A 23363-nucleotide genomic window follows, 5' to 3' on the forward strand; every position below is an offset into this window, starting at 1 on the left:
CGCACCAAAGTACGTTCATCTCTAGGAGACAGAACGCGTGACCTTCCTGAGCAGTATGACGGCTGCGTGGTCCCATGGTGCTTGTACTTGCGTACTATTGTTTGTACAGATGAGCGTGGTACCTTCAGGTGTTTGGAAATTGCTCCCAAGGATGAACCAGACTTGTGGAGGTCTCCAATTATTTTTCTGAGGTCTTGGCTGATTTCTTTTCATTTTTCCATGATGTCAAGCCATGTGTGATCTGGCTCTGGTCTCGTTGTGCCATGTGTGATCTGGCTTTGGTCTCGTTGTGCCATGTGTGATCTGGCTCTGGGCTCGTTGTGCCATGTGTGATCTGGCTCTGGGCTCGTTGTGCCATGTGTGATCTGGCTCTGGTCTCGTTGTGCCATGTGTGATCTGGCTCTGGTCTCGTTGTGCCATGTGTGATCTGGCTCTGGTCTTGTTGTGCCATGTGTGATCTGGCTCTGGGCTCATTGTGCCATGTGTGATCTGGCTCTGGTCTCGTTGTGCCATGTGTGATCTGGCTCTGGTCTCGTTGTGCCATGTGTGATCTGGCTCTGGTCTTGTTGTACCATGTGTGATCTGGCTCTGGGCTCATTGTGCCATGTGTGATCTGGCTCTGGGCTCGTTGTGCCATGTGTGATCAGGTACAAGCTAGTTTGCCTTTCATTCTCACATCCTCATTCCAGTAGTCATCAAAACACATGCAAAACAATGACACACACAGACACTTGTAGCGCATTCTCAAGGCTGAGAGCTGCAAACAGCACACACAAGCACTAATAATTAGAAATCCAAGCTTCTCAATGACTTAATTTTCAAATGAGTGCCCAGTACTAATACACAATGCACTTGAGTTCCAACATTAGTCAAAAGGAATTTAAAAGTACTGCTGTTCACAATATATTCACTTGGAGTTATAATTTTTCTCAGCCTTAATCAACTTGAATTAGTCACAAACAGCCACTTCTAATTAAGTGAGATCCTGCATTCGTTCCTTAATATGTTTTAATGAATCATGTCCAGAGAGCATCCCTACCAGGGAGCTAAATATGAAGGATGATACATCTCAGGACATGGAAGATTTAGAAGATCTGACAAGATCACACTTTTATGCATTAATTAAAACAATGACGTGCAAATGATGTTTTATGATCATTATTACCCTTAATGAGATACAAATGTGAAGGATAAGGTTTGATAATAATAGATATTATGGAGAATACTGCTAAGCTATGGCTGTGTGAGGTTATTGTATTTCAATTCTTTCCACCCTAAATACAGAAGAAAGCATAAAGGGTCAAATGCTCATGGTTGGTACGGAGAGTGCAGATATAGTTGTATCAACGTATACAAATCATTCATGGCAGGAAAGGCATTCTGATTTGAGCTAAATGTACAAACTGCTATTCAGTGTTCAACGTTCTCTCTCTGTATGTGACACTCGACTTTTGCACTCATCTGCACTTTTCATTCATACAATACAACTGAATTCACACAAGGATGAGGCACACAAGTAATGCATTTTATGCTCATCCTTTTTTAATGTATCACAATGAGCAAGAAACATACTTGATGAAATATTTTCAAAGGAGTATATTCAATTACCATCTACAATCAACTTAACTAGGACAACAAGGTTTTTGTGACAAAAGTTTCTTTAAAAGTCTGAAGTTCCATGTGGTTTTATGTATGTTAGTTTCCATGTAATTTGGTACAGTTTGGAAATCTTCATCATATAATTACAGTAACAAAAAAGCTAACAAGACTACAGTATAGAAAAGACATCAAGAACAACATTTTTGGTTTAACTTGCTCTTTTTTGTACATTGCAAGGCTGTTTTTTCTACCCTCAGTGGGCTGCCTGGAGCCACGGAGCCATGCTTGTGAGGCTCGGAGGAGGAATAATTCAAGGAAACAAAAAGAAAAAGAAAATGCATTAAAAAAAACATTGTGGCACCAGGAGTCACAAAAGGAACAGAGAGAGCTCCAAGTAACAGTTCATCTTTGAAGTTGGAGCAAACGGTTTTGTTTGGTTGTTTGTTAGTTTGGTTGTTAATTTTGGTTGATTCGCTTTTTTTGTGTGTAACTGCCTCTTTAGGAATGACAGCCTAGAAAACCTTTCCCCTTTCTCTCTGGTTCATTTCTCTTTTTGGTTGGTGGGATGAACAGAGAGAGGGGCGAGCCACCATCTGACTGGAGAGCTTATACTTGTCCATCAGCGAGACAAGCAGGAGGAAATGAAACAGGTAGCAACAACATGAACCGGGAGAAATGAAGCGAGCATCTCTGTCCATCCAGTCCAGAAGTGCGGAAACATGTCCGTAAAAGAGCAGAAGCAGAGGCAGAGCTGGAGAAGAGAGAGAGACAGACAGAGCAAGGAAGCAGCTGGAGCCACTATAGTTCAGCTTCTTTATCTAGTCTTTCCTCTGTGTCACATGTCCACTGGTTCCAGAGTCCATTCCCATCTCAGAGATGTAAGCAAATATGGTTGTGATATTAAAGCCGCCTTGAGCCTGCCTTTGGCTCCCATGCCCAGTTTGCCCACAGCCTCCCCTGTCCTCTCAGCAAGAGCTCCAAAGTTTCCCAGAGTTCATTTCTTCTTTTCATTCCTTCTTTATCATTTCAAACAAAAAAGTTGATGTCTTGTTTTAAATATATCTATATCTGTATACATGTTCATTTTCACAGTGGGCAAAAGATGACCTCTACAGCAAAACCTTGTCTTTTTCTTTCTTTGTAATTGTCCATGAAAATCAAGTATCCCAATGTGAGTGAAAGGATCTCAGTTATCTATTGTTTTGTGCCACAATAAAATATACACTTATCTGGGGCACAAATTGTAATTTTTATTTTTGTTTTTAACTGCATAAAGCTTTGGCCACATTCATATATTCAATCAAAATAAAAACTGCTCAGTGCTTCGGTATCGTCGTTCTCCTCTTTTTGATTATTGTTACCTTTAAAATTCAAATTTTCTAAAACTTCACCACTTTATTCATAATCCAGCTTTCGGTTCAGTACGTTTTGGTGCGTAAATAAAGGTACAGTATAAAATAAAATGTATAAAAACTCAAAACTGATGCTGGCTCTTATGAAACACACTCACACGCACACATACAAACTCACACACACAGTCCATGCTGGCTGAATCTGTTGTGAAGAAGACCATGACCGTCTTCCACAAAAGAGCCCAAAACAAAGATTACACTTCGGAAATAAGAGATCAAACAGTGTCAAAAAAGACAAACAAATATAAGAACATTATTACACCATAAAGTGGCCAGGTCATAGAATAAAGATATTTTTTAATTCAGCAATTGAAATTAAAGCTAGTGTTAATTTATATGAGGAAAAGTAATATACAGAAACAAAAATAACATAAAATAGTTCTAAGAAAATAATAGTACATGTCTGACATCTGAAAACCAAAATAAAGCAAACGCATTCAAGAATAAACTGTACAACATTAGAATTCTCAAAAAATAATCATATGAACAATATTCTAGAGAACAGGACTAGAGGAGTGGCAAGCTTGCAGACCAAATCAACCGAATTTCAACAGCATGCGTAAGGAAGTATTAACACCAAATTACATTGCTCTGCAAGACGTAACACTTTTAACACACTTCCTAGATTGCAGCTTTGTATGAATTATGGCAAATACACTTGCTATACACTAGTGGCCGAAAACCAGTTATTCACAAATTTAAATATGCCTTGGTTTTGGTGTAAAGGAATTAAATAAAAGTTGTTCATCTATGAGAGAGTGTGGATAATTAAGCACATCCATTTCCACTGCTATAAGATGGAGCGAGTGAGCTCTTTGGACATGAAGGCATGACATACCTCTTAACTACAGTATCTGAACACAAGGGACATCTTCAAAAAAACTCCTGCTTTTTCCAGACTTATAATGCTTTGGAATGAAGACGTCCCTTAGAAACCTGTAATCAACATCGTGCGTGAAAATGGTTTAACGCCCTGCAGACACCTGGGGCAAGTCACAATTGGATGTCCCAGGAAGTTGGGCCGGCACTCCAGACTTATCAAAACAGCCATTATTTCCTTCTGAGACTTGTAAGTTGAGAGGCATGATGATGTAACCTATGAGATGCGTCAGTACCAGATGTATTATATACATTTTTTGGTAACCACTATTACTTGCTGATCAAGTGAGCAACAACCTTAACCAGAAGGAGGGGTTCTTATCAACTTTCCATGCCAGACACAAAATGACAGATCTAGGTAATTTTGTTTAGCAAACAGAATGCTAACTTTACACAACAGCTTACAGTCACCTTAGAAATGAGAAAAATATATAATAATAATTAAAATGATTAAAATTAAATCAGTCCTTGCTTAAGAAAAAAAAGAAAAAACGTTGATGTGATATTTGGAATGCACTGTTCTTTACTAATGTTATATATCATTGGCTTTAAACATTGGTCTGTTCAAAAAGAAAATCGGCAAAAATGTCCTTTGGAACATATATTCACAGTCTTCAAAGTTCCGTTTTTGCAAGAAAAAAAAAAAAAGATGTCGCAGAGGCAGGAAAATGGTTTATTGTTGTTTTAGTTAAAGCTTAGTCAAAAAGCAAAATGAGCATGCATCTAGCTAGGTATTCTTTTTTCAAAATTCTACATTAGCAGCAAAACGTATGTCCTTGAAGACCAGACCTTATACATTTTCTTTAAAAAAAAATCATTTTTGTGAGTAACAGAAAAGTTAAAACAAAGATTTATAACCTCTATCTTACAACTGCAATGGCTCTGTAACGGTGCTACTCCACAATGCAAGGACAAGGGCCCTTTTTTGGTTTTTGGTATTCTTGGTATTTTACGTAAAAAAGTCACCTATCTGCTTGCAAAGAAGCAAAAACGGCAACTCTGATGCGTACTCATTTATTTTAAAACTTTGTTTTCTTTCCTCTAAAAACAGCAACAAATTCTCAAGTATAAAGAAGCCTCTTTTCTCATCTTTATGCACCAATGGTGAAAGTGTTTAGTCTTTGGATTTTCTTTTTGTTTTAAAGCGTGAAAATTATTATTATTATTATTTTTTCATTTTCATCTATGACAACAACAACGTAAAGTCTAAATGAAAATAAAGCCGAAAAAAGACTGTAGCCACACTACATGAAGAACAAAAGACCTGCTTCGTAGTGCACGAGGAGGAGTAACTATCTCCATATCTACAAATGCAGTGGAGGAGAAAAACTAAGTGAGGAGAGGAACAAGTAAAGTGAGAATTATGAGTCAGACAGTGTTAAGTGCACAAAGGTAACAGAAATAAACGTAAATATTGTTTAACATTTCACCCCAGATCTTTTTTTCTTTTTTGGTTAGTACCATACCAACCAAAACAGAGAGAAAAAACATTTTGAAAGAGAGGATCCTGCCTAGTGGGAGAGTGGCAGTTGGGTGAACGTTAGCCAAGAAGCCGAGAATAAGACAGAAATAAAGTTCAGATAAGTTACTGCTCCATAATCTAGTCTATCGGAATGACCAAGACAACATCAAATGAAGCGCCTTAAAGTTGGACGATACAAAAGCTAAATGTACAAAGTTTTTTTTCAATCTAACATACTGTTTAAATTCATTTCCAATGCAACAATCTACTTAACACCAAAAATGTTCATATCTATCATAAATACAGAAAGTTTTTTTTATCAAAAAAATCTTTTTTATCCCCCATCAACATGTCTCCAATGCTCTCCGGATTGCAAATTTTCCCCCTTTAAGAGTATTTCAAATGTTTAAAATCAGCAGATCAGCTACCCTTTTAAATGCCCAGAAAGCTATGCCTTTATGATATTTTCACTCATTTTAAAACTTTCTGTCGATAAAATCAATTTCTGGGAAAAAAAACACAGATGTTTCTCCTGTTCGGAACAAAAGGTGTAAAACAATGAATTTCTGTAACAGAAAAACGTCTGTGAGCTGTTGACCTGAGAATAAAATAGACATTACATTATTCTTTTTACTTTTGCAAGCCATTAGTATTTGAACGCTTTGATAGCAGAAAACTGTTAGACTATTCTCCCATACAGTACATACTGGCTTTTTGTGACTGTGCTATTAAGTGGAAATAATTACACAAACAAGGGACAGCTTGTTGACTTTGTCAAAAGGGTTCTTGGGCCATTTACCAACTTTGAGGCAGTCCATTGCTATACAGCATTCCTCTATCATTACCCAAAACTTAACTGCAGTGATCTTTCTATTCTTATACATATAAATGTATATATTTCAGTTGAAAGAAACGAAAACCAGCATGTTGATATGGGAAAACAATCCACTAACATTTAAATTTTTGGTTACAAGCTTTGGAATTGCAGTTAGTCTTTACACATCTTTTTCTGAAATTGTTTTGTATACTTTTAAACGTATTTTAACATCGCTGCTTTTTTGTTTGTTTTTCCCATTTGTGTTTTTTTTTGTCTTTTGCGTTTTTTAAATATTGTCCATCACCGAAAGCTCTTTTACAATCTGATGGAGTCCGTTCCTACACTAGCAAGATTACTACTACAACTACTACTGTCTTTGAGACAGCCAGGCTGTTGCGGCACCTCCGCCGTCCTACCCAGCCTGTCTGCTGACTTCTGACTGCTGTCAGAGTCAGACTCGTCGGTAAAGACGTCTGTTGGTATCGAGGTCTGAACTCCTGAGGTGCTCAATGAACTTGAGGTAACCGTTGAAGGTGAGGATACTGGAGGAAAAGAAGAAGAAGGAGGAGTGGCATTGGGCTTCCCAGCTAAAGCTCTGGAGAAAGGGGCCTGGGGCCAGGGTTTGCCGGCAGCTGTGGTGTTGAGTGGGGTGGCAGAGGAGGAGCACAAGGATGAAGAGACAGAGGAGGACGGCATGGTGGCTGATGTCGTTGGCGGGGGAGGGGGGGTGCTGATGAGATGAGTGGCAGACTGCGAGGTAGATGCGGTGTTAGGATCGGGGAAGCAGGCTGAAGAGTGAGGTAATAAACTAGTAGCGTGCTCTTTGGCATTTCTGGCTGATCGCTTGATTGTTCTGTGTTTGTGCAAAGCCGAATCCAGGTGTTGACTAAGCGCTTTGTCCCCATCCAACGTGGTGTCGCAGGCCAGGCAGTCATAGAGGCTGCCCATCCCTGCACCTGCGCCACTGGGGACACGCAGCAACACCTCTTGCAAGTTTGCCACAGACTGACCGAAAAAGCAGATAGACTTCAGGTGATTGACGGCCGCTTCTTCCTTGCTGAAGACTGCTTGACATTTGCGACACGCCAGCCTGTACTGCACCTTGGGGACGATGTACTGGTCTAGAAGGGGGTCTGCGACTTTGCCATCCATCTCGTTCTGCTTGGAGGGTAGGTTATTGTGAGAGGAGGAGGAAGAGATCTCTCTGTGGGGGTTGCCTTTCAGCTCCTCTGTTTTCGCTGGATCTTTGGCAGATTCTTTGCGGTCCCCCGAAGGTTGAGGGGGTACTGGAGTTTGGCTCGCTTTGGGTTGCTGGATCTGCTGAAGCTGCTGCTGCTGCTGCTGTAGCGCCTCCTGCAGGCTCTGCTGATATTGCTGGTAGTGCTGAAGCAGGGACCCCGGGGACAGGCCCATCAGCGCTTGGGACAATGTTGGGTTGTAGGGGAACATGCTTTCCATGCCGTACATTGGCTGCAGATAGCCGCCTTGGAGAGTCCCAGGTATCTGCGGGGCGTAATACGGGGAAAATCCAGGCATGAAGTAGGGCAGGAACTGACTAGTCAGTAGAGCTGTAGGGTCCGATGCCAAGGCAGCCTGCAGGGCCTGGAGCTGGGCAGGGTCTACCACATACTCCATACCCGGCGTGGGCATGGAGGTGGCGGGCACAGCTGCATCTTGTTTTTCTTTCTTGGCGCTGGCAGCAGAGGTGGATGGGGCTGGGGTGCATCCTGTGGAGGATGGCGTTGAGGGCTTCTCTGTCTTCTCCTTGTGGTGGGGCTTCTCCTTCTCTCTTGACCTCTCAGCATTACGCTCTTTGGGGTGTTCAGGCCGGGAGCCTGACTGGGCTGTTGTGGTGGTGGAGGTGGAAGTAGGGCTGGAGTGGGCGACAGATGTGTTGGCCTGTGCTGGGCTGGGTGATGCCAAGGAGGAGGAGGAGGGAGGCTTGTTGGGTAATCCAGACGTAGGGAGGCTGGGTGAAGGAACACTGGCGCCAGGCATGTTCAGGAGGTTTGGAGGTTTGGGAGGAGTTAAAGCTAGAGGAGATGAAACAGAGAAATGGGAGAATTCAGAGTTAGAGGGGGATTCAAGACATTAGTTATTCATAGATGCATATATGTGTTTTTCTAAGTAAGGTGTTCTAGAGAGCTACTGTACGCACTAATTATTGGAGCTCAGTGCATTAATAACTGAGCACTTTATTGAAGAGTGTTTTTCATTTGAAAATGTTTTTCACCAGAGGTAATTCATTAGATTGCTTTTGATGATTCAATGTTAGCCAATCAGAAACTCAGCCTTTCCAGGAAGGCCCATAAGATGAGGTCTTAATCACAATATTTACTAGAGTTAATCAATCAAGAAGCAGCTGGGCAATAATAAAGAAAACAACAGACAAACTGAGGATTTAGTTACATAAAGACTCTAGTGTCTACTACTTCAAACATGTGCAAATGGTTTCTTTACATGAAGTATGACACTGACCTTTAAACAAACTTAGGAACTCTTAATCAAAACATGTAATTTAAATGATAATAAGGTCAAGTACTACTAATGTTCCCAAGGTCAAAGAGGTTTGAGAAGGAAGTGAGCTATTAGTATTCATTTGAGGACTTTGTTTAATGTTCTCTAACTGAATGGTAACAGTTCAAGTAGCTCATGAAGTTGACAGCAGATGTCTGGAGATGCTCATTCTGATTTTATATTGTATTTGTTTGTTGTAGTAGCGTCTCTCCAATAACGCAGGCCAACACTGTCAAATGAACGGAATGAAGGACTTTTACTAGAACACATGACTCATTATGAAATACAACGTGATGTAAAAAATAACATGCTTACAGTTGCCTGGCAAATCCATATTAAAACGGAAGGTGCCCTCACACTGTTATATTGCATTATATGTACAGTATGTATTCTAATGTGAATATTTCCAGATGACAGATTGATTGATGACAAGGGTATTTAATCTGAAGAAGGTCGAAACGTTGCCTACTGGAAAATGTAGGAGAAATTCAGAGCCCTATTTAATCGAGAGTGCTTACTAGTTTTCCCAGTTAATACCTAGTTAATGGTTTTACTTGAATGAGACCCCCAGACTGGTACAGCACTTCTTTTCAATTGTGGATATGACAAAATATTACATTTGATCCAAGAGTGCTTCATCGGTTTAAGACAACTCTGATGAAACAGTGATCTATGTGACGTCTGAGTGATGACATACCTGAGTTTGATGAGTTAAAGCCAGGTAGGGAGGTGCTTCCGACACCTGGCAGAAGTCCAGGGGGCATCCCTTGCAGATTTGAATAGGCAGACTGAAGGTTCAGGGCCTGCAGGGCGGGGCTATCAAAGATCCCCTGCTGCTGCATGGCTTGCTGCTGTGCCAGTCCCAGGACCTCATTGGCTTTCTTGATGCGATCCATCTCCTGCTGGGCCATCAGCTGGCGGACAGTGGCTGGGTCAAAGTACTCCTTCTCCTTGTCCAGTTGGCTCCCAATGGTGTCCTTTACCTTGGTGATGTGTTGCGCAGAGAAGATGTGATCTCGCACGGAGAGACGGGCACTGTACTTGACACTGCACAAAGAGCACTCCGTCTTCGGCCCCTCATAGGATGTGTGGTTGATCCCGAAGTGCTTAGCCATGCTGAGCTTGGCCTTTTTCTCCTTGGCGCGAGCATTCTGGAACCACACCTGAACCACCCTCTTTGGAAGTCCGATGTCATTGCCAAGTACCTCACACTCCAGCATGGTAGGTGTCCTGTAGTCATTGAAGCAGGACTTGAGCAGCTTCAGCTGGAGGTTAGTCATCTGAGTTCGGAAGCGCTTTTGGCCAGGACGGTCTCCACTGTCAATGCTCCTGCTGCCGGAAGCTCCAGGGCTTGGTGAGCAGGGATCAGCCAGACTGGAGGTCTCACTGTAGTCGATTATATTCTCATTCTCATAGTCTCTAGCATAATAGCTTGTCGCAGGGCTCACCAGCCCTGATGACATCTGGTCGTCATTTTCAAGAGAGGGGGCTGTGCCCACAGACTTAGACAGGTAATCACCACTATTTTGACCATGCTTTTGATCAGCACTGTCATTGTCAGCATTGGCCTCATCACCAGTGGTGGTATCTGTGATGGCCGTATTCACTGAAGAACAGTCGTCATTATCAAGTTTGTTCTGGTCAAAGCTAAGGTTGACAGAGGACATAGATGGACTCTCAAAGTCCTCCATTCCTCCTTCAACTTTAATGGATGAAGGGCTCAAAAGGGCCCTGGGAGACAAGTCCATGTTTTTGCTCACTGGTGACAGAGAGGAGCATTGTCCATCATTGTTAGAAGGGGCAAGCTGGGAATAGCTGGTGATATCCAGAGGATCCATCTTCATTTGCATCCCTTCCTCAGTGAACATGCCAGAGAGAGCTAGGTTGTAACCGGCACGTTTGGCTTCATGCCAATGGCGGGAACGGATATGTGCCTCTAGTGCAGTTTTCGCCTTGAAGAGAGCACGACAAAAAGGGCATCGCCGGTGAGCTTGAGCAGGCCCTACAGCCCGAAACTGCCCCTTCCTTTCCCTGGCTCTGGTATTTTGGAACCAAACTTGCACTACCCTCTTCTTCAGTCCCACCTCATGAGCGATGTGGTCAAGCATTTTACGAGTAGGGTTTGAGTCCAATAGGTATTTCTGATAGAGGATCTCCAGCTGCTCAGGTGTGATGGTAGTCCTGAGGCGCTTGTCTCTTTGTGGCTCCTCCCCACTGTTGGTGCTGTCATTCTCTCCTGGGCTAGTGCCTGCTTTCTCCTCCAACTTCCTCTTCAGGGAGTTCATGGTGGAGGTGGGTGTTGATGGAGAGGTGGCAGAGCTGCTTGGGATCTGTGGCATGGCCCCAGAGAGGAGTTGACTGGCCAACAGGGGATTGCTTGGATCAAACAACATGAAGGGCATATCCATTGGGCGGTCCAAGAACTGAGGGTGGATGAATTGGTTTTGCACAGAGAGGAAGTGCAGTTGCTGGTGCTCCTGCCAGTGCTCAAAGGATGGGAAGCCAAGCTTGCACTGCTCACACTGGTATTGGATCATTTGCTGCGCCAGCTGTTGCTGTGATGCAGAGCTCATGTGAGGGTTGAGGCCCATGTGGGAGCTCTGAGAAGCTCTCTCAGCCTGGCTTGTCTGAGAGACTGAGGGACCACAGTCACGTTGCTGCTGAGAGAGGGAAGGAGAAGAATGCTTGTTTGTCTTTGGGGCTGTTTGTGGCTTCTCATCTCGGGCTTCTCTTCTCTGATGTTGAGTCTCAGATTGGGGCTGATGCACAGTCTCCTGTTTGATGGTGGTCTGGTGCTCACGTGGATCTGAGGACATTTCAGCCAAATGTTTGGGCTTCTCATCATAAGAGTTTGATGTGTTAGCTGGTGAGGCTTCCTCCTTCTCAGAGGATGAGAGGTGGGAGAAAGCTGAGGTGGAGGGAGGGAGAGGGCAGAGGCTTGAAGAGGAAGGCATAGGGGTGTGACAGGAGGACCCAGAGGGGGTGTAGTATTCATGAGAAAGATCCATAGAGTCCTCGTTTTGGCTGTCGTATTGCCCGTCATCGTCTTCATCTTTGTAACACAGCTTCTTTTGGTGCTTTATGAGGTCAAATATACGCTGGAAAACCAGACTGCATTTCTTGCACTGGTAGTTCAGGTTGGTGGTGCGAATGTAACGGTCATTGGACAGCTCTCTTCGTTCACCATCTTTGCTTCCATCCCCCTGGTTTTCATAATTCTTGCGTGCCTTCTGACGAGCATTTTGGAACCACACCACAATGACACGTGTGGGGAGGCTCAGAAGGTTGGAGAGCTGTTCAAATTCATCATCTTTGGGGTAGGCGTTAGCATCAAAAAAGTCCTGAAGCACCCTCAATTGGTAGTCTGTAAACCTTGTTCTTGAGGATCTTTTACTCCCATAACACTCCTGTCTTTGAGGCTCAGGGGAAGGGGGTTTAGAGTCAATTTTGGTATCCTCCAGAGTGGTAATGGGTGGGTTGTTGAAGTTGTAGGGTGAGTCTTTGTTGCGCTGGCGCTCTTTGAAGAGGGTGTTGCGGAACCAGTGTTTGATGACTTTCTGGGGCAGCCCTGACTTATCTGCCATCTCTTTAATCTGCTCCTCATTGGGGGAGTTGTTGATGTCAAAGTACTGCCGAAGGACCCTAAGCTGGTCATCAGTGATACGTGTCCGGGGCCTCTTATTCTGCTGCTGCTGTAGCATGGCTGGTGTAAGCTGCTGTTGGTAAAGCTGGGCCAGATCGTTAGCCAGTGACTGTGACTCCACAGATGACATCTGGGATTGCATTTGAGAGGGCATGGACTGTAGAGACATTGACTGCATCATGAGTGGTGAGAAGAGGGGCATATCCATTGGCATGGGAATTTGAGCCATTTGAACAGGAGGCTGTGGGGTCGACACAGTTGGGGGTGTGATGGATGGAGCAGAGACAGGAATATTTGGTGTTGGGGCTCTCTGCGGAGGGGGTGGAGGTGGAGGAGGAGGAGGAGGAGGAGGAGGAGGTGGAGGAGCAGGAGGAGCAGCCTCTGGTGTCTGGGGTCTGAGTGGATACAGTTTGTCATACTGCTCTCTGTATTCCTTGGCAAATCTCTCCAGGGAGCGGAATGGGAAGAAGGCCTGATGGATGTGCTCTTGATGACTCTTTAGAATCAGTATGTTTGAAAATAGTTTTCCACAGGATTCACATTCCAGTTTCTCCAATCCCTCGATGGGGTCCACCACTCTTGTGATCCCACCAGGCGTGCTTGTTCCAGCTGGTCCAGGCCCAGCTGGTTTCTTCTGAGCCTTCTGCTTGTTTTCATTGTATTGAATCACTAGCTCAAACCCAAAGTTCTCCAGAAGAGCTTTAGTGGCATTTCCACGAGCATCTGATGCAATTCTTGGTGGAGGAAACCCAGGATCGTGGTTGGAGTTCATTGCAGTCTGTTGCATGTCCTTTTTTTCATTTGACTTGTTGTCAGAGTTGTCTTTTGTGACATGTTCCTCAATTTTCTCTCTTAGGTCTTTTTCTCTTTGTATTTCCCTTTCTCTCTCTTGCTTCTCATTGTGGGCGGCAGCGGCCTTCTGCTTTTTCTCAGCCTGGTGAAGGAGATTGGCACTCTGCTGAAGCAAAGCCATCTGGCCCTGGGCCTGAGAATGGGCTTGGGCCTGCTGTTGTTGGTGCTGCTGCTGAAGGTGGTGGTGCATCAGCTGCTGTTGCAGGCAGCTCTGAGCCTGAGCCTGCTGGGCAGAGTTCTTCAGGTCCTCCAACAGAGAGTTGGCAGTGGAGCTTGACAGGCCAAGTGCAGAACTGTTGAGGTTCATCTCTGGGTTCAGTTGGAATTCTGCTCCAGGGATGTAGAAAGGGAAGAGCAGCTGCTGTTGCTGCAGTGAGTGAAGAGCATCAGTTGTCATGGGGAAGTGCTGCAGAAGTGCTGGGTTGAAAAGCTGGGACTGGATGAGGGCAGCTTGCTGCTGGAGCTCTTGTTGGAGCTGGGCCTGGGCTTGGGCTTGGGCCTGAGCCAACTGCTGTTGCTGTTGCTGTTGAAGCTGCTGCTGCTGCTGCTGCTGTCCCCTTGCAGAGAGCATGTCTGCAAATTTCTTCTTTTTTGATTCATGGTTTTCAGACGGTGACGGATGACAAGTCATCGAGGAGTTCCCAAGGCTTTCAATGCTGTGAGACTGGCTCATGTGGTTGCCTCCAAGAATACTCTGTGTAGTCTGAGCCCCAGAAGAGCTGTGGTTGCTGGAGCTGGTTGTTGAGTTTGTAGCTGGGCTCGGGCTTGGAGTTGAAGTGTTGATGGAGGATCCACCGCCACTTAATCCAGAGCCACTGCTGGAGCTGGTGTTTCCTCCTGCTGCTTCAAGCTTGGCTGCTCGGGCCTTGGTCTGGTGGAGGACAGAGCGCATGTGGATCTCTAGAGTAGAGCTCTGGCTGTAAGCCACGTTGCAAGTGTTGCACTTGAATGGTTTGTTGTCAGGGCTGCTGGTGGGCTCTGGTTGACCAGTGGTGGACTCCTGTAGGGCCCGCTTGACCTTGTGCAGGTGTGAGACAGAGTTGTAGTGAACCAGAAGGATGTTCTTCTGTGTGAATGACTCTTTGCACACCGTGCACTTGAAAGGACGAGATGGGTCCAGGAACTTCTCCATGGTAAAGTTAGGACCTTTCCTGAATGGCAGGGCACGCTTGGGCTCTGATCCAAAATCTTCTAGCAATGAGCCAGAGTCGCTGCCTGTTGGGCTTTGCTTCTCCTCTTGGTCACTGTCATCTCCCTCTTTGTCATCTTCTCCCAGTCCTCCGTGGTCCTCTCCAAGTGATGGATCTCCCATGACCATAAGGTCTCCGTTCATCAGTAAGCCTCCGTAGAGCTGTTGGATGTCAGCCTCACTCAACTCTAGGTGGCTGGTCTCCAAATGTTTCTTCAAGGCCTGCAGGGTCCTGAAGCTGCGTTGACAGAGGCAGCACATGGTGGCTGCTCTGATGACGTGGTACTGCGAGTGCAGTTGCAGTTTCTCCACCGTCTTGAAGGCCAGGCTGCACTGGTTGCAGCGGTACTTGTAGACATGCCGGTCCGAGACAGGCAGCTGAGGCCTTTTGTTGTGAACCTCGTTGAAGTGCACCTGGAGGGAGTTGGAGGACTTGAAGACCTGGTTACAGCCTTTCTTCCAACACAGGAATCCTGTGTCTTCCCTTCCAGACTGCTGATCCTCCAGAGGTGACTTGCGAGCTTCAGCTATTTCTGTAGGCAGTGAGACCCCTTTCTCAGGCTCAGCATCTGATGGTTCTGTCAATAAATAAAGAGAAAGAAAACATGGATTAAAGAGGCTCCCACATAAGCAGAGTCTTTGTGCAAGAAAATGTAATTTCAACAGAGGACATCTTATCTCTACTTAGGAGTCCTTGACGCATGTATAATTTCAGAATCCCCAGGGAGGGGGTAGTTGCAACACACAGAAGTAATAACTAATTCAGACTCCTGCAGATGCAGGAATCATTCTTTTTCCTTTGTTGTCAATGACGGCCTTGGCATGATCCCCTGCATTTTCATTACATTTTCCAAAGGGAGACTGGGTAATGAGAACAGTGCCATCGCTATCCTTCACATATAAATGAAAGGAGGGACAATTAAAGCATAGGTAAATACATGGTGCTATACTGACCGGCTTGTTTCTTGATATCTTCAGAGCTGGAGTTAGCCGTGGCCTGTGGGGTGCTGCTTTGTGCCTCTCTGTCTGGGCCTGGTACTGGTATGAACATGCTTTCTGGCAGAACCTCTGATGCTGTCACCTGGAAAATCAAACACAAGACACATCCCTTGTTAATTACTGTCTGGTTCTATTATACAACTGAGTTTCTGTAAGCTCACAAAAAGATTATGTTATTATATATTCTTTACATTTAAAACTGCACACATATTTTCCTGATGGAATTGATAGACGTCTTAAAAAATCTTGGAAACCCTTGCAGAAGGTTTTTCTCTCACATGCACTCACACACACATGCACAAATAATCATATTACATTTTACTTTATTTGCCATCCCTGGAATTTGTACTTTGATCACTGCTGGTGTTTTGCCATGCGACTGGAAAGTTCTGCTGCAGCCAATTAGTGAGATGGCCTGAAAAGCCTACCTTGGCCAACTGAAAAGCTTATTAGGCCACCTAATGAAATAAATATTCCATGAAAAAAGCACATCCCATTCCAATGATAAGAACCAGAACAGAAAAGAGGCATTCTGGGTAATATAAGCACTATCAGTTTGGGGAAATATTCTATGCCTTCCAACACCGCATAAGTCACAATATAGTGGTTTAATGTCAGTTACGTTAAAGTTATTTCAGGTGCATTAAGAATACAAAATTAGAGCTACTATGGATAAATCCAAACATGAACATGTTCAATAAAGATGTATGAACAAATACGCAACAGAATGGCGTTTCAGGAGGAATGCTATGCATTTTTCCACTATACAATGGTTTAATTTGTTTCTACCATTTTAATTAGAACATTTCAAGGAGCAATGAATATTGATTAAAAATGTGCAGAGAAGCGGCCAGGTTTTCTTTGCTTTCAAAAGGTTGAAGTCAATCATGGGTGAATGACAGCCACCTCCCTCCATATTATCTCCCCCCACCCCTCCTCCTCTCCCATATCTCCCCCTCATAGCCCCTCTTTCCCCTTAAAGAAATACAACAATTCATCAAATGCACTCATTAAGCAGGTCCTATTTAACAATAATCGGTGATTGAGATTGGAAGAGGCCGTGAGATGAGGCACTGTCTGCTTCACCTTCCTTCAATAAACTCCCCAAACAGAATAATCATCCTCACTCCCCACACCGCATTTCAATTCACAGTACCCCAACCCACCCGACCCCACCCCTCTCCCTACTCCCCACAGTCTCTCCCCACCCCTCTCCCTACTCCCCACAGTCTCTCCCCACCCACTCCCTACTCCCCACAGTCTCTCCCCACCTTCTTCCTACTCCCCAGTCTCTCCCCACCCTTCTCCCTACTCCCCACAGTCTCTCCCCACCCTTCTCCCTACTCCCCACAGTCTCTCCCCACCCTTCTCCCTACTCCCCACAGTCTCTCCCCACCCTTCTCCCTACTCCCCACAGTCTCTCCCCACCCTTCTTCCTACTCCCCACAGTCTCTCCCCACCCCTCTCCCTACTCCCCACAGTCTCTCCCCACCCCCTCCCTACTCCCCACAGTCTCTCCCCACCCTTCTTCCTACTCCCCACAGTCTCTCCCCACCCCTCTCCCTACTCCCCACAGTCTCTCCCCACCTTCTTCCTACTCCCCACAGTCTCTCCCCACCCCTCTCCCTACTCCCCACAGTCTCTCCCCACAGTCTCTCCCCACCCTTCTCCCTACTCCCCACAGTCTCTCCCCACCCTTCTCCCTACTCCCCACAGTCTCTCCCCACCTTCTCCCTACTCCCCACAGTCTCTCCCCACCCTTCTCCCTACTCCCCACAGTCTCTCCCACCCCTCTCCCTACTCCCCACAGTCTCTCCCCACCTTCTCCCTACTCCCCACAGTCTCTCCCCACCCCCTCCCTACTCCACACAGTCTCGTCCCACCTTCTCCCTACTCCCCACAGTCTCTCCCCACCCTTCTTCCTACTCCCCAGTCTCTCCCCACCTTCTTCCTACTCCCCACAGTCTCTCCCCACCCTTCTCCCTACTCCCCACAGTATCTCCCCACCCTTCTCCCTACTCCCCACAGTCTCTCCCCACCCCTCTCCCTACTTCCCACAGTCTCTCCCCACCCTTCTCCCTACTCCCCACAGTCTCTCCCCACCTTCTCCCTACTCCCCAGTCTCTCCCCACCCTTCTCCCTACTCCCCAGTCTCTCCCCACCCTTCTCCCTACTCCCCACAGTCTCTCCCCACCCTTCTCCCTACTCCCCACAGTCTCTCCCCACCCTTCTCCCTACTCCCCACAGTCTCTCCCCACCCTTCTCCCTACTCCCCACAGTCTCTCCCCACCCCCTCCCTACTCCCCACAGTCTCGTCCCACCTTCTCCCTACTCCCCACAGTCTCTCCCCACCCTTCTTCCTACTCCCCAGTCTCTCCCCACCTTCTTCCTACTCCCCACAGTCTCTCCCCACCCTTCTCCCTACTCCCCACAGTATCTCCCCACCCTTCTCCCTACTCCCCACAGTCTCTCCCCACCCCTCTCCCTACTCCACACAGTCTCTCCCCACCCTTCTCCCTACTCCCCACAGTCTCTCCCCACCCTTCTCCCTACTCCCCACAGTCTCTCCCCACCTTCTCCCTACTCCCCAATCTCTCCCCACCCTTCTCCCTTCTCCCCACAGTCTCTCCCCACCCTTCTCCCTACTCCCCACAGTCTCTCCCCACCCTTCTCCCTACTCCCCACAGTCTCTCCCCACCTTCTCCCTACTCCCCAATCTCTCCCCACCCTTCTCCCTACTCCCCACAGTCTCTCCCCACCCTTCTCCCTACTCCCCACAGTCTCTCCCCACCCTTCTCCCTACTCCACACAGTCTCTCCCCACCCTTCTCCCTACTCCCCACAGTCTCTCCCCACCCTTCTCCCTACTCCCCACAGTCTCTCCCCACCCCCTCCCTACTCCCCACAGTCTCGTCCCACCTTCTCCCTACTCCCCACAGTCTCTCCCCACCCTTCTTCCTACTCCCCAGTCTCTCCCCACCTTCTTCCTACTCCCCACAGTCTCTCCCCACCCTTCTCCCTACTCCCCACAGTATCTCCCCACCCTTCTCCCTACTCCCCACAGTCTCTCCCCACCCCTCTCCCTACTCCACACAGTCTCTCCCCACCCTTCTCCCTACTCCCCACAGTCTCTCCCCACCCTTCTCCCTACTCCCCACAGTCTCTCCCCACCTTCTCCCTACTCCCCAATCTCTCCCCACCCTTCTCCCTACTCCCCACAGTCTCTCTCCACCCTTCTCCCTACTCCCCACAGTCTCTCCCCACCCCTCTCCCTACTCCCCAGTCTCTCCCCACCCTTCTCCCTACTCCCCACAGTCTCTCCCCACCCCTCTCCCTACTTCCCACAGTCTCTCCCCACCCTTCTCCCTACTCCCCACAGTCTCTCCCCACCCCTCTCCCTACACCCCACAGTCTCTCCCCACTCCTCTCCCTACTCCCCACAGTCTCTCCCCACCCTTCTCCCTACTCCCCACAGTCTCTCCCCACCCCTCTCCCTACTCCCCAGTCTCTCCCCACCCTTCTCCCTACTCCCCACAGTCTCTCCCCACCCCTCTCCCTACACCCCACAGTCTCTCCCCACTCCTCTCCGTGCCTCTATTAATCCTCTACCTCCATTTCAGGTTCTCCTTACTGCAATGGACCACCCTTCTTCTCTCCTATTACCCCACAATGGTCATCCTGGCTTTGCCTTTTTACTTAAATGTGTATGTGTGGGTGATAACATCAAACGAGGCTATGCAAAATGAAAAGGAATAATATAATTCAAATAGCTGTTTTGACCTTTACTATCTAACATGATATTCATATTCTTCAAAAAGAATCAGTCAAATCTTATCAACATATATTTAACCTTAAGTCACCAGGAGTGATGTATAAAGGCATAATGGATTCACCTAGTTATCTGAAACATAAAATAATCAAATGCCTCTGTCTATATTTGTGTATTTTAGCCTTTGGTCTGGCCTGTGCTTGTAAAAGGAACAAACTCTCTGTCAGTCTGCAACTGGCAGCGTGTCCAGCAAATAGTGACAATGAGGACATGTCTGTGAACAAAGCATGGCACACAGCTCCAAACAGATCTACTCTAGTCCTACACAAGGCAGAGTCCTCCTCAAGCAACAGCGGGTTTGCATAGGGCTCCGGGGTTAAGTGGAACAGTAAACATTCTCCAGTCCATCACTGTGCGATTAGTCTCATCAGAAATTCACTGGAAAATGTTCCGACATTTTCCTTCCTTTCTGTTTTCTTCTCCCTTCTCTCTCTCCTCCAAACAGAGAGTGGTAAATTAATGCAACCAGCATGGAGAATACCACAAATACAAAACATAGCAGCGATTTACATTACAAAGTGAACTGTTTCTAGACAACTGCTTCATTAGACGACGAGAGGCAAGAGCAGAGAGTATCCCAAGGTCACTTTTAATTTGGACCGCCTAATTGGCAAACATAGTTCAAAATGGCTATCATCTAGCCAGACTCAGAATTAATGAAGCACAATTATTTTCATTACCCCTATCTTAGACAGACAGAAAATGAGACATAGAATGAGAGAGGGAGGGGAGGAGAGAGAGGAAGAGAGAGGGAGCGAGAGAGGAGAGAGAGAGGGAGGGGTAATGGAAGGATGGGGCTGCAGGAGAGAGAGAGAGAGAGAGAGAGAGAGAGAGAGAGAGAGAGAGAGGGAGGGGTAATGGAAGGATGGGGCTGCAGGAGAGAGAGAGAGAGACAGAGAGAGAGAGAGAGCACATGGTGGATAAAAATGAAGGTTGAGAGAGTGTGAGCATCTTTATGCATGGTCGGCATGAAATAAAAGTCTCCTATTTCAGAATTCATTAGGCTCGTCTGCTACACATGTGAAAAAAATAGAGTACCTTTCCATCTATATCCACCAGTAAAAATAAAAAAATGTGCTGGTTTTAATGTGCATTATATTACCTATGGTTCTCTCCTGTGTCTTTGTAGGGGCTCAGTGCATTATTATCTCTATAAAAGAAAAATACTGCTGCCTTCCATACTAAAGTGTTTGCCATTTGCTTTCTAGCTGGGCCAGAAAGATGGCTAGGCAGCTAGGCAGAGCACCGTTCTCCTGAATGATTGTCCAGCGAGCAATTCTGTTCCACAGGCAAGAACAAACGTCAACATTTGCACAGTCATTTACAGGAAATCAAAGGAGAGCAAATAAAACCATATTTCCCTTTGATGATGATTAAAACAAAATGAGCTCTTTCGCTGGGGTAATGTAGCAGAGGTAGACAGAGTCAATTTTGTAAATACTGATATTACATTTGTGTGAGTCTATATCTAACTTCAGAATGTATATTCATGCTTTAGTCTTTACGTTTTTTGTACCGCTCTGTGTGGAACTCAGATAGTTCCTAGATAGTGGTATATGTATGGGAAACGTTAGGGGTGATTGTCTCTTTGTGAAATTGGTGCATTCATTATTCACATGAGATTTGAGGTTGGCACGCTAGATTAAAGAAATAGTGAATAATAATATTTCCATTGCCTGAACTTGCATTTCATTAAAGGGAAAAAAGTATTAATTACATTTAAATGAATCTGTGTCACAATAACGTAAATATATTATTAATGCAAGCCTTTGTTTAGAATAGCTCTGAGGTGATCACAGACACTGAGAGAATATCAATGTGCTCCTGAGAATAAATGGACTGGGAGGTAAGATATAGCAAACATCAGACTTATCTGTCTCTCTCTCTCCCCCGCACTATCTCAACTGACTACGATAACAATGAGACCCAAAAAAGGGCTCATTGACCATAGGCACATTAGACAACGGCACCTTAGAATATGGCTAAAGCATCTGAACCTAACCCCCATAATATCTGACTGGCAGTGAGTCAATGAGATGCCTTGGAGCCATTTCACAATTAACAGTTTCCTTTGTATTTTGATAAAGCTTCAAATGTCATAAATTTGGAAGAGAGAAGACTGGAAAGACGTGCTCCATTACAAACAGCCAGGCAGGCAGGCAGGCAGGCAGGCAGGCAGGGTGAGTAACAGATCCAGCCAGGCAGGCAGGCAGGGTGAGTAACAGTCATCTCTGGGCTGCAGAGAAGAGACACAGCTAAGGCCTCCGTTGGTCCTTGACCTGATGGGGCCCAGCCAGCTTGCCTGCATGGCCCTATGTGTTCAGACATACGCTACATGCGCTAAGCTCACACACGCAGAGCATCAAAAAGGCCTTGCTTATTCCCATGGCCTCTTCATCACTTCCCACAGAGAAAATAAATGACTAAACAGACACAATGGTAAATATAAATGTGGTAAAGGATGTATACTGTACAGGATGGGCTGGGTATTAAGGCTAGGTGGTAGAGCAATGACATCCTGTGTTGTGCTTTCCTCTCAATGTATTCAGTGTGTTTAAAAAGGCCCTTGAAAAAAAGATGTCATGAAGTCCCCATGCAATCCAGTGGCCATGGATTAGGAGGAAAACAGTAATCAATGTACACATCTCAGAGGCAGGCGCCTGCCTGTAGCCTCACAAACAGAAAGACCACAATGCACCAGAAGAAAGGGAAGGAAAACCCAGCGAGAGGATTACAGACTGAACTACCTTGAACATCTCAGAACCATTTACAGCTGTTTAGCTTATAAAACACCATATTTGTATTTGTACAATAGCTGATGTGTGGTGAGCCTTCTGGTATAAAATGGTTGCAATGCATCACCCAAGTGGGTGGAAGAGGTGACTTTCCCCCCTACTATGTAAAGCTCTTTGAGCACCTACTGTAGGTGGAAAGGCGCTACATAAATGAAATCAATTATTATTATTATTACAGCTGTGTTCACCCTATTTTACAGACATGGATGTGTGCAGGAGGCTTGGCATTGATATTTTAGGATAGGTTTCATTTAGCTTGAGGGAATGTGCATTTCCTGTTATAATTGAGCTGACTATTGGTATGTAATGGCATTGCAGGGGCCATGGTTAAATACTTCTAAAGAATACAGTACCTAAGGATTAATGTATACACATACTGTATCCACAGTCCACACAGACACACACACAAACACACCCTAACACACACACGTACCGTGGCGATGAGCTTTTCCACGCAGTCGGGCGCCACGCTGTGGAGGTGTGTGAGGTGGAACTGCAGATGGATCTTGTTGTTCAGCATGTCCTGGCAGAGCGGGCACCGGAACATGGGCTGGACAGAGTGCTGCGTCATCACGTGCATTCTCAGGCGGTTCAGGTCCGTGTTGCTGAACTTGCAGTAGGGACATTGGTACATCTGGAGGAGAGGAGGAGAGGTGGGAGAGAGGAGGAGAGGTGGGAGAGAGGAGGAGAGGGGGAGAGGGGCGAGAGAGGAGGAGAGGTGGGAGAGAGGAGGAGAGGTGGGAGAGAGGAGGAGAGGTGGGAGAGAGGAGGAGAGGTGGGAGAGAGGAGGAGAGGGGGGAGAGAGGAGGAGAGGGGGGAGAGAGGAGCACAGGGAGGTTAATGAGGTGAGATGGAGAGCTGTAGGTCTGCTTTGTGAGAGAGAGGAGTTGGAATGGGAGGATGAATGGAGGAGTGTTGCCCTGTGTCTCTACCAGGCAGGTCCCTCTGATCATGGACCACTAGGCAACACGGAGAGCAGCAGTCCTGGCACACACTTCAAAGCTCTCTCATCTGTCAGATACTATATTGATTTTCCACCTTTTGCACAATTAGCAATGCAACTGCAGCAGGAAAGCAAAACTAATTTTAAGGAGATTTCAAAAAAATCATGCATAATGCAAAAAGGCCCGGCTTTATTCAAATGTCTTTAAGAAAAATGCTTAGAAGTAGCTACGTATTTACATTCCTTTTCTCAATTAATGTGTAAGTTTTACTGCTCATAATGAGGGCATGGTAATTGGGGATGGGATAACCTTGAGTTGATTGGCAAGTTCAAATCGTTTGGGAACAGTGAGTGTTAATATGACCATCCTCTATAATTTAAGAAACCAACTTCTGGAAGTGGCAGCAGGCTGTGTGTTAAAGATAGAG

General features: G+C 45.9%; 1 protein-coding gene across 6 annotated transcripts in view; it reads right to left on the minus strand.

Moving 5' to 3' along the window:
• Positions 1–1520: 1520 nt before the first annotated feature.
• zfhx3b (zinc finger homeobox 3b) overlaps positions 1521–23363 on the minus strand; it is a 165617-nt gene continuing 143774 nt past the window's right edge. For all 6 annotated transcript variants that reach the window (XM_029767431.1, XM_029767432.1, XM_029767430.1 and 3 more), the window contains 4 exons: positions 22426–22626; positions 15325–15451; positions 9384–14948; positions 1521–8202 (listed from right to left, as the gene is read on the minus strand). In XM_029767431.1, the coding sequence (XP_029623291.1) occupies positions 6485–8202; positions 9384–14948; positions 15325–15451; positions 22426–22626 (7611 nt within the window). In that variant the 3' untranslated portion in view covers positions 1521–6484. The remainder of the gene's footprint in view (positions 8203–9383; positions 14949–15324; positions 15452–22425; positions 22627–23363) is intronic.

This window comes from Salmo trutta, chromosome 12, assembly GCF_901001165.1.
Source record: "Salmo trutta chromosome 12, fSalTru1.1, whole genome shotgun sequence".
NCBI lineage: Eukaryota > Metazoa > Chordata > Actinopteri > Salmoniformes > Salmonidae > Salmo > Salmo trutta.